At 42.0% G+C, this 11198-nt stretch overlaps 1 protein-coding gene across 2 annotated transcripts; it reads left to right on the forward strand.

The window, feature by feature from the left end:
- Positions 1–1410: 1410 nt before the first annotated feature.
- HNRNPU (heterogeneous nuclear ribonucleoprotein U) lies at positions 1411–11030 on the forward strand. Of its 2 annotated transcripts, none has more exons than XM_060090879.1 (14): positions 1411–2342; positions 3168–3279; positions 3368–3441; positions 5381–5520; positions 6089–6188; positions 6551–6663; positions 6998–7261; positions 7457–7576; positions 7899–8027; positions 8124–8292; positions 8552–8806; positions 9112–9296; positions 9654–9725; positions 10189–11030. In XM_060090879.1, exons 1-14 carry the CDS (start codon positions 1652–1654, stop codon positions 10240–10242), a joined length of 2478 nt encoding a protein of 825 aa, XP_059946862.1. In that variant the 5' UTR covers positions 1411–1651; the 3' UTR covers positions 10243–11030. The 2 variants fall into 2 exon arrangements, with proteins under 2 accessions (XP_059946862.1, XP_059946863.1); XM_060090880.1 differs by having other exon boundaries at positions 1412–2285.
- The last annotated feature ends 168 nt before the right edge of the window (positions 11031–11198 follow it).

Consider the following 11198-nt stretch of genomic DNA (forward strand, 5'->3'; position numbering starts at 1 on the left):
ATTAACTTGAACTGAGAATTACTAGTACTATACATAACTCATTAATTTCAACTCAAATCATTTCACAAATGTTAAACTTTCATCTTTATATATGACTGCATGGTAAAATACATGATTCTTAAAAGCTGTTGAAAAGAACTTTAAAAATAAAATTTATTAATCAGTTAAATCATACTAGCCTATGGGAGAAAGTTCACATGCTTATTTTTCCAAAGTTCGAATTAAAATTGGGGCAGCATTATTGTGACAGCTAAAGCACCAAACAGTGAGTATAGCTGACCTCCTTAGTCAGAGATAGACTAGACCGGAACATTGGCAAGCCACTGTGCAGATTCTCTGGGGTTTAAGACGTTCACTTCTATCATATATTTAAATTCTGGCACTCCTACCTAAAACTTGAAGAACATAACACACCTCTTAGTAAAGAGAAAAATTAAACTTCTAAGACACATCAAAATAACACTTCTTTTGAGAGTGATAGTTTTCTTTTTACAAAATCACAGCCCTTTATTTTTCATGAGTTTTTATGAGGGTTTCAGCATAATTTGGCCAGAAGTATTCCTATAGGAAAAGTAATAGAATCAAAGTGTGTGACCTAGCTGGGTCTCATCCTCATTGTTAACTAGGGGGACTTCGTAACTGGATGACCAGGTCCTAAATTGGACAGAATAAATCTTAAAGGTGATCCGTCTTTCTGGTAGGTAAAGAAAACACAGAATTGCAATTCTGAGGCTTACAAGACTTCTTTGGCTAGGAGTGCCATGACAAGGCCTGTAAAGTATATATGCTTTGCAGTATGGAGTGGAGTACATGTTCCAAAAGCAAGCATTTTTATCTCCCAAACCCTGCATCAGGGGTCATGGGAGAGACAAAAGGAAGGCCCTTCCCGAGTTTAAAATTCAATTCGCAAGGCAGGACTTAAGAAAATTAAACCAAATATTAAACGGAAGAAAATCCCCTGCGTAGAGTAATTGCCAACTTGCGTTGTACAAATCAAAACTGAAATAAAATTTTAGGGCGTTCTAAACAAATAGCTGGAGAAATAGATAAGACAAATCTAAAATGGAAGAAACGGTGGCGGATTCGAGTTGAAAATGCCAAGTTTAGGACCGAAAGCATTTGGGTAGAAGCAGCCTCCGGGCTGGAAGGCAAATAGCAAACGAGTACTGCCACCAAAGATCTGGAAAGGCCAATAAATGTTGCAGTGGGTCGGTTTAACTGAAGGCGGTTTCCTCCTCCTCCATTAGCTCGGCCCCAGTTGGATGCGCAGTGCGCGGCGCCGCGCTCCCGGCCCGCGGCTCGGGTAGGAGCTGGGGGAACAGACGTGGGCGGGGCGGGGCGAGCGCGGGCGCTCAGCCGGCGCAGGGGCGGGGCGGCTATATTACGTGCGCGGCGCCGCCCCTGCGAGAGGACGTTGCGTGCTCGCCCGCGCCAGGCGAGTCTCCGCGTCTCCCTCGCGAACTCGGTGAAAGGAATTGGCGCCGTTCGACACCAGGCGGGTCCGCTCTGCAGCAGGAACCCACCTCAAGCCGCAACCGCAGCCGCCGCCGCCGCCGCCGCCCGGGCCGAGGAGCAGCCTCAGCCGCCGCCAGTGGCCGAGTGAGCGGAGCCGAGTTTGAGCCAGCGCCTAGCGGTGAATCGGGGCCTCACCATGAGTTCCTCGCCTGTTAATGTGAAAAAGCTGAAGGTGTCGGAGCTGAAGGAGGAGCTCAAGAAGCGGCGCCTGTCCGACAAGGGCCTCAAGGCCGAGCTCATGGAGCGTCTCCAGGCTGCGCTGGACGACGAGGAGGCCGGGGGCCGCCCCGCCATGGAGCCCGGGAACGGCAGCCTAGACCTGGGCGGGGATTCCGCCGGGCGCTCGGGAGCAGGCCTCGAGCAGGAGGCCGCGGCAGGCGGCGATGACGACGAGGAGGAAGAGGAGGAGGAGGAGGAAGGGATAGCCGCTCTGGATGGCGACCAGATGGAGCTCGGGGAGGAGAACGGCGCCGCGGGGGCGGCCGACTCGGGCCCGATGGAGGAGGAGGAGGCCGCCTCGGAGGACGAGAACGGCGACGATCAGGGCTTCCAGGAAGGGGAGGATGAGCTCGGAGACGAGGAGGAAGCCGCGGGCGACGAGAACGGGCACGGGGAGCAGCAGCCTCAACCGCCGGCGGCGCCGCAGCAACAGCCCCAGCAGCAGCGCGGGGCCGCCAAGGAGGCCGCGGGGAAGAGCAGCGGCCCCACGTCGCTGTTCGCGGTGACGGTGGCGCCGCCCGGGGCGAGGCAGGGCCAGCAGCAGGCGGGAGGTAAGAAGAAGGCGGAAGGCGGCGGAGGCGGCGGTTGCCCCGGGGCTCCGGCGGCGGGTGAGTGCTGCGTGGTTGGTTGCGCGCGGCGGGAGGCCCGCGCGGGGTGGGGACCGTGCCCAGGCCTGCCGGAGCCCCGCTGGGGGAGGAGGGAGCCCCGCCGCGAGAGGGAGCCCCCGGGGGGGGCGGGGGCCGCTGCGAGGGGGTGGGGGGGAATCCCGGATTAGACCTGAGGCCTCCGCTCGGTGTGTGACGGCGGCGGCAGCGCCTCCATTATGTGGCTGGAGAGCCGTTGGGGGGGGGACTGCAGCTGCCGCTGGAGGGGGAGGAGCCGCGGTGGCGCCGCCGTGGTGCGTGCGCGCAGTGCGGGCACATGTCTCGGGGGGAGGGGAGGCCCGTGGCCCCGGCGGCGCGCTGTGGCGGCTCCGGGCCGCGGTATTGTGCAAGGCGCGCCGGGCTCTGCGTGACGTCACTTCCGGCGGGCGGGGCCGGGCGGGTCCTGCGGCGAGCAGTACAATGCGGCCGCGGGAGCGCGGGCCCGGGTGGGGGAGGGGAGTGCGGGCGGGGCGCCTCGGCCCCTCCCCCCTTCCTGAACTCTCTCTGGGATCCACGTGGGCTTTGGGCCCGGGCCGCGCTAATTTTTCATTAGCTTTTCCGAATATTCGAGTAGGCTGGCGAAATTAGCAATGTCCTTTGACTGCGTCACTAATCCTAGTCCAGTTCCAAGTGGGTTTTTCTTTGAATTCTCATTTGAATCGTTGATTGAAAACACTTAAAAGAATGAACAGGGAAAGTCGAGCTTTTGGGGGGCGTCAAAACATAAGAGGTTTTTTTGTTTGTTGTGTTGCGGCGTGGTCTCTTATAAAGGGGTGTCGTGTATTGTAGGAGACGGCAAAACAGAACAGAAAGGCGGAGATAAAAAGAGAGGTGTTAAAAGACCTCGAGAAGATCATGGCCGTGGCTATTTTGAGTACATTGAAGAGAACAAGTATAGCAGGTAGAGGATGCTAACGTAGTGTTACTTGTCACCTGTTCTTTATGCTTTGGTGGGGAAAGCTGTATCAGGAGAAAATTCTGTCTTTCAGAGCCAAATCTCCTCAGCCACCTGTTGAAGAAGAAGATGAGCACTTCGACGACACAGTTGTTTGTCTTGATACTTGTAAGTGAAGCTGTTTCTCCCCCGTTCCCCAATTGTCAAATGTGGCTTTTGGTTACAAAATATTAGAAAACTTAACACGTGTAAACAGTTGTTTTAAAAGTAGGAAGATGATGGTTTATATTCAGATTCTGGTCACTTAATATTTAGTACAGTAGTTGTATTGATAATTTTACAGGCTCTAACAATTTGATGTTTTTTGGTATGGCTTTAAAGTTCTCATTTGTAGGAATGTGAAATTAATGCCAATATTTGACTGTCTAGCTAATGGAAACTTGTAAGACTACTTATAACTTGTCCATTTAGGCTTCTACGATAAAGTAATGTCATTTTTTTTTGTGGAATTATGTTAAGTGAGCTCTTTGGGCTAGTTAATAATATTAATGGCTTTCCACGCCATTATATTCCCTATTCTAAAAGATTGTAATAATACTTTTTCAATAACTGCTCTTTTGTTCTCAATTCCAGTTCAGTAGCTGCTGCTTTAAGCTAAGTTGATTTCTTCCAAAGACCTGGGGCAGCAGCAATGGGCTATCACTGGGCCACTAGCTTTCTTCAGCAGCGAATGGTATCAATGGCAGCGCTGTAAATACTGCTACTTTACCCAGTTGGGTTGCAATTGAGTATGAGGAAGTATTGCAAACCTCTAAATGGGCCTTGGCTGTCAGATTCCTAATTTTTCTAATACAAAAAAAATCATTTGTTTGGTGTTGTGATCAGAAAGTACAATTCTTTCTGTGATAGAACAAAGGGTAGAAATAATTGCTTAGAGGTAAGGTGTCAACTTGTCCTGTAGATCTAAGGAGTTGAAGCTTAGAGTCTCATGTTTTGGAATACATATGTTTTTTATTTAGATGTGTAAGGCAGTGTAAATATAAGTCTTGATTCCTTATTGCGTATGCTTTACCTCATAGTTGAGATAGTGGAGGGTTTTGGTTTTTTTTTCAAGACTTGCCCATGGAAGAGTAGTTGAATGTTTTACGTTAAATTCAGTTGCTTAAATATTGGTGAGATACTGAAGCCAGTGATTCGGCAAGGTAATGCTATTATAAAAGGCTTTTAGCTCCTCACCTAGGGATATCAATTTAAGTGCGTTATTGGGTTCAAACACAATTGGTTGAATTGAAAATTCTGTTAGTGATGATCGGGAATAAAAGAGCAAAGCTAATTTAAGGAGAATTCCAAACCGTAGATTTAATTTCATTTCACCAGTAGCTTTCTAACTTCAGTGCTCCCTTGACTGAGAACTCAGAAGGTGCATGCTAATGAGCCAGTGACCCAAAGGTGTAGCTAGGTTAAAGACGTTTTTGGATTTGGATTATTCCAAAGTGTGTAATCCCCCATTGTTATTGATTAACAGGCAAGTCTGGGGAAAGGGGACCTAAAATGCTGTAGTAGTAACAGCACTAGATGACCAGGTTTGTATTTTGCAGATTGAAACTGCCTTAACGAGTTTTAGCAAACAATTTAAGATCTAGAGCCCCTGTAAAGTGCAGGATCAACAGCTCATACTCATATTTTAAAATACGTGATCATGGCCTCCCTTCAGTTTTATTGTGGCACTGGTAAATTCTACCTGGTCTGGCATGCTTCACTTTGATTTCCTGCTATCCTCTACTGCTTGCCTCTAAATCAAGGTAAAGAGCAGAGCAGGTATGTATTAATGTCACATTGTCTTGATTATTTTATATACTTAAAATACACATACTAAACCTCGATATTTGTTAGTTGCACAGGTAGTGTATGCTCTAGTTCATAATTTGGCAAAAATTGACTTGGTGGGAGCGGGGCTTGAACTGAAAATCCGAACAACAGCATGATCTGTAAAAATGTATGCAACATATTAAGAAATATGAGAAAATTTAATAAAGTTTTGTCTACATAGCAGATACATTTATATTGGATATCAAAAGAAATAATATGATATTTGATATAATTGCAGATAATTGTGATCTACATTTTAAAATATCAAGAGATCGCCTCAGTGCTTCTTCCCTTACTATGGAGAGTTTTGCTTTTCTTTGGGCTGGAGGAAGGGCATCCTATGGTGTGTCAAAAGGCAAAGTCTGTTTTGAGATGAAGGTAAATGCAATTTTGTGATGTCTTTTTTTCCTTAAGAACCTTTGTGAGTTTTTCCCTGACACTTAGATGTCCCTGGAACTTGTAATTTTTCAAGTTTTTGTGGGACTTGGAATCTATGATTTGTAACAGTTTAGGATGTTTGCTATATCAGAAGTTGCTATGTAGAGCCAGCCTAATTTTTATTTAGGGTGTTCATTTTTTATCAGGCACTTGAAAGGCCCACCATGGGTTTGAAAATAAATTTGGTTAGGCTCCTGTTTTTGTTCCAGAGAAAAAACATGTTAAAGGAGACTTTAGTTGGTTTTGAGTATTGAGAATATGTAATTTCAACGTTTTCTTTTAAACGTGAATTAACCAAGTACTTCACCATTTTCCATTTCAAGTTAAAAGCCCTTACATCAGTTGTTAAAGTTCTTGTGAATGTTAGGGGGAAGAGTAGAGTTGGTGTCTTTCTGTACTTTGTAGCTGGAGAAAAATTAGCCCATTGCCCGAATGAAATAAACCAGCGTTGGTTCAGTGGTTTATGTACCTTCGTTTACAGTTTAATCATTTATGATTTGACTTCCAGGTTACAGAGAAGATCCCAGTAAGGCATTTATATACAAAAGATATTGACATACACGAAGTTCGGATTGGCTGGTCACTAACCACAAGTGGAATGTTGCTTGGTAAAGTCTCCATTTGAGTATCTATGTACTCATGAGTGTTCAGGGTTTGATTTCAGTAGTTAGACTAGAAGGCGTTCTAAACTTTTTGCCTGTTTTTAGAGATGAATAATAATAACATGGACACTGGCTAAATTTTACCTTTTCTTTCTTTGTGGTTACTTGGTTTATGACTGATGGTTGAAATAGAATATTACCCATGGTATGCAGTTTGTCAACTAGTTATATAACCACCTACCTCTCATTAACTTTATATTTAGTACAAAGTCAGTATACTTTTGAACCCTACATCTGGAATGTTAAAGTACGTGGGTCATTGGACTGTTTTGAAAAACTGATTTCATGAAAGTTAATTATTTTCTTAGGTGAAGAAGAATTTTCTTATGGGTATTCTCTAAAAGGAATAAAAACATGCAGCTGTGAGACTGAAGATTATGGAGAGAAGTTTGATGAAAATGATGTGATTACATGTTTTGTTGTAAGTCGTAGCTAAATTTATACATATAAATAGCAAGTTAGTAGATAAGAGTATTTTAACATTATGTCCTTGTTTTCAGTACTAATTCATTTTGACTGAAAACTACTTAATGTGAAGTTGATCCGAAAATCTAGTCTTTTAGGGCAATATTCTTCTTTTGGATATAGGTGTTCTAGTTGTATATAACCAAGTGTTAAAGCTCTTTAACGTATAACCTAAATGTGTTTTCTACAGGATAAAGCTTCACTCCTAACTTGAATTTTGAAGTTTTTTTAAAAAAGAAGTGTCATAAGAAGCAGATTAAAACCCATTAATTTTTTTCTCCAATTAACAGAACTTTGAAAGTGATGAAGTAGAACTTTCCTATGCAAAGAATGGACAAGATCTTGGCATTGCCTTCAAAATCAGTAAGGAAGTTCTTGCTGGACGACCACTCTTCCCGCATGTTCTGTGCCACAACTGTGCGGTTGAGTTTAATTTTGGTCAGAAGGAAAAGCCATATTTTCCAATACCTGAAGACTATACTTTTATCCAGAATGTCCCCTTGGAGGATCGAGTTAGAGGACCAAAGGGTCCTGAAGAGAAGAAAGATTGTGAAGTACGTCACTTTAAAAAAAGAATTTTGAAGGTTGCTTTTGTTTGGCAAAAATGACGTTTAGAAGAGTTGGATGGTTGCTCTGTTTAATTTACTAACTGCCATACATGTTCCCATTAAAAGGCTGTGAATGTTCAGATATGTAAACTGGGCTTTTGTGCATTTAAAAAAATATTTAAAGAATTCTTTCCATTGTAGGTGGTTATGATGATTGGCTTGCCAGGAGCTGGAAAAACTACCTGGGTTACTAAACATGCAGCAGAAAATCCTGGTAAATACAACATTCTTGGAACAAACACCATAATGGATAAAATGATGGTAAGTAAATTGGGCATGATTTCAGCTTTTTTAAGACTAGAAGGTATTCGGGGTAACCGTTTTGTCTGTCTTTATCCATTTTGTTAGATAGGAGTTTGGGCAGTTAAATTGGTTATTTAAGCAGGCTCTTTACCTATAAGGTAAACTGCCTTCCAGTGGCTAGGCTTCCTTCTCATTTCTGTGGAAGGTTTTTGGACTCGGATTATCCAGTAGCTAAAAATGAATTGAAGGCACTGGGTGTTGTTACAGGATAAAATATCCTTTTCTGTAGCAGTGAGAAAAGGCAATATTTAAATTTTGAAACTTTAACTTTTAAAAATAGGTGGCAGGTTTTAAGAAGCAAATGGCAGATACTGGGAAACTAAACACGCTGTTGCAGAGAGCTCCGCAGTGTCTTGGAAAGTTTATTGAGATTGCTGCCCGTAAGAAGAGAAATTTCATTTTGGATCAGGTAAGCTGCAGCTTTGAGATGGAAAAAAGTAACTGATGATTACAGAATTAATGTTTGGGGTTATAAACTTAACTTTCTTTTTTTTTTTTTTAAAAGACAAATGTGTCTGCTGCTGCCCAGAGGAGAAAAATGTGCCTGTTTGCAGGCTTCCAACGAAAAGCTGTTGTAGTTTGCCCAAAAGATGAAGACTATAAGCAAAGAACACAGAAGAAAGCAGAAGTAGAGGGAAAAGACCTACCGGAACATGCAGTCCTCAAAATGAAAGGCATGAAATTTATTTCAACTGTTAATGTTAAATATCTTTATGTGATTTATATCTGTGAACTTACATTTTGTGTCAGTAATACTGTTTCAGGAGTTAACTCTGGAAATAAGCATACTTCACTTGTTTAAGAAAATGTAATTAAAACATGAATAGATATTGTATGCTTTGCAGGAATTAAGCTGCTTGAGAGTTGTAGGCTCTAGGATTGTGAATGTGTATGTAGTGGGTTTGTAGGTTAATATGATTTAATGTTTTGTAGGAAACTTTACTCTGCCAGAAGTAGCTGAGTGCTTTGATGAAATAACGTATGTTGAACTTCAGAAGGAGGAAGCCCAAAAACTTTTGGAGCAATATAAGGAAGAAAGCAAAAAAGCTCTTCCACCGGAAAAGAAACAGAACACAGGCTCAAAGAAGAGCAATAAAAACAAGAGTGGGAAGAACCAGTTTAACAGAGGTGGTGGCCATAGAGGGCGCGGTGGATTCAATATGCGTGGTGGAAATTTCAGAGGAGGAGGCAAGTTAATTTTGAGTATTATTTATTTGGTTCAATGTTGAAACAAGTAGTAATCTGTAATGTTCTAGTTTGGGTCTGTATGTTTTTCTGCTGAATTTAACATAGGAAGTTTATGATCCTCATGTCCTAGCTGTCTTAGTAACCATAGTAAAATACTTCATGCAATTTGATGGTAAACACCTAGGTTATGTTGAACGGTTAAATTAAACATTTTTTCATAAAATAAAGGAGTGGTCCAGAAGAACCCTAAGTCGTGTGTAAAGAAGGTAACAACACACTACTAAATGAAACATCTCTTGTTTTAGCTCCTGGGAATCGTGGTGGATATAATAGGAGGGGCAATATGCCACAGAGAGGTGGTGGCGGTGGCGGAAGTGGTGGAATTGGCTATCCATATCCTCGTGGCCCTGTTTTTCCCAGCCGAGGTGGTTATTCAAACAGAGGGAATTACAACAGAGGTGGAATGCCTAACAGAGGGAACTACAACCAGGTAATGATTTAAGATCCCTGTAGACACTGATTCTCTATATAATTTAGTCTGGAAAGTTAAAGGCATATGTTGCGCAGCCTCAGAAAGAGGAACACAGCATGTACGCATAGTGATGGTAAAATGAGTCAATTTAATTTATATCGATTTTTCAGGTGCGTTAACTAGCAACAAGTCAGGTGATGTCTCATAGCGAATAAGTTAATCACCTGAGAGCAAACGCAGCAGAGAGTGCTCAGAGGTTAATGGCCGACTGGCAATCTTACCTATTTCTGTGGCTGTGTCTCCTCTTCTCCCCCTGCCCCATATACAAACCTAACAACTTGTGCTCTTCTTAAAGGTTTTTTTCTTTTTTTGCAGAACTTCAGAGGACGAGGAAACAATCGTGGCTACAAAAATCAATCTCAGGGCTACAACCAGTGGCAGCAGGGTGTAAGTAATTCCTTATGTGCTTTTTTTGTACATTTAATTGTATTTTGAATTCATAAGAGTCAATCTTGAAAAAAGATCTTGTTCAGGGACTGAAGTGTTTATAAGTGTTACAGGGCAAGGTGTGAATTGTGTTGCAGTTGCAGCCATAATATCTTTTGAAGGCAAAATAGGTTGGAGTTTGCTGTAACTTAATATTTTAAATAAAATAGTAGTATTTAATACATATGGTTCTTTTTACTGCTAGCTTTAATTGTATAAACTAACCAAGTCATAATGTGTTTCCTTTTGTAATGTGTATTGATAATGGGATATTAATACCAACTAAATCTGGCTTGATAAATCAGAGGTATGACAGGTATAAATTTGTCTCCAGCAGTTACTCTGAATTAGATTGTCATTTCCTAAAAGCAGTTTGAGTGGCTTATTGATGTTTTTTCTTTAAAAAAAAAATTTTCTCTTACAGCAATTCTGGGGTCAGAAGCCATGGAGTCAGCATTATCACCAAGGATATTATTGAATACCCAAATAAAACGAACTGATACATATTTCTCCAAAACCTTCACAAGAAGTCGACTGTTTTCTTTAGTAGGCTAACTTTTTAAACATTCCACAAGAGGAAGTGCCTGCGGGTTCCTTTTTTAGAAGCTTTGTGGGTTGATTTTTTTTTCTTTTCTTTTTTGTACATTTTTAATTGCAGTTTTAAAGTGAATCGTAAGAGAACCTCAGCATTGTGCACGATAAGAGAATGTGTCAGTATTTCAGGGTTCTACATTTTATCTGTAAAATGTGACTTTTTTTTTTTTTTATCACAACAAAAGTAAAATGTTGCTTTGTACCTGGTGTCTTTTATTAAGAATTTACTCCCCCCATTTCTCAGAGATAACAGTCGGGAGTTATTGTCACAATATAATAGAAATGTTAGCAACCAGATTCATGTAAGGACTAAGTGGTCCTCATGAATTGCATAAGACTCTGTACTGCTCGTATTACACTCCATCCTCTCTGTAGTTTGCTGAGTAGTGGAGGGGTAAGCTAAATAGTAGTTTTTGACAGTAACTGGGAAGGCTCTTTCTTTTTAAATAAATGCAATTGGCATATTTGGGAATGAAGATAAAATTTGGAACTAAGATAGAGAAGATGGAGTGTATGTAGAAGGGCTGTTAAAAATGTAAAACTTGGTTGCATTATTTGTGGAGGCTCAAACTTGTGAAGGTTAAATACCATAATTTTTCCATTTGTTCTGCATTTTGATTCTGAAAAGAAAGTTGGCTTTGCCCATTTCTTATTAAAAAAACTTGTTGTAAATCCAGTTGTCTAATGGGATCTATATGAAGTTAGCTATGTCTGTATGCCCTTCTCCCACAAAATACTGTATAACTAGTGTGCTTGTAGTAGTTAACTCCACCATCTTTGTAAGCTAATGAAATTGTGAGTCACCCATTTATATCTTAATTTTTAATCATGTCAGTTCTT

The sequence above is a fragment of the Mesoplodon densirostris genome, chromosome 2 (genome assembly GCF_025265405.1).
Source record: "Mesoplodon densirostris isolate mMesDen1 chromosome 2, mMesDen1 primary haplotype, whole genome shotgun sequence".
In the NCBI taxonomy this organism is placed as follows: domain Eukaryota; kingdom Metazoa; phylum Chordata; class Mammalia; order Artiodactyla; family Ziphiidae; genus Mesoplodon; species Mesoplodon densirostris.

Bases quoted from the DNA above. Each gene is read 5' to 3' on its own strand.
- HNRNPU (XM_060090879.1), top strand. From the start codon at position 1,652: ATGAGTTCCTCGCCTGTTAATGTGAAAAAGCTGAAGGTGTCGGAGCTG. The intron at 8,293-8,551 runs GCATGAAATTTA...AATGTTTTGTAG, and splicing joins TGCAGTCCTCAAAATGAAAG to GAAACTTTACTCTGCCAGAA. The intron at 9,726-10,188 runs GTAAGTAATTCC...TTTCTCTTACAG, and splicing joins ACAACCAGTGGCAGCAGGGT to CAATTCTGGGGTCAGAAGCC.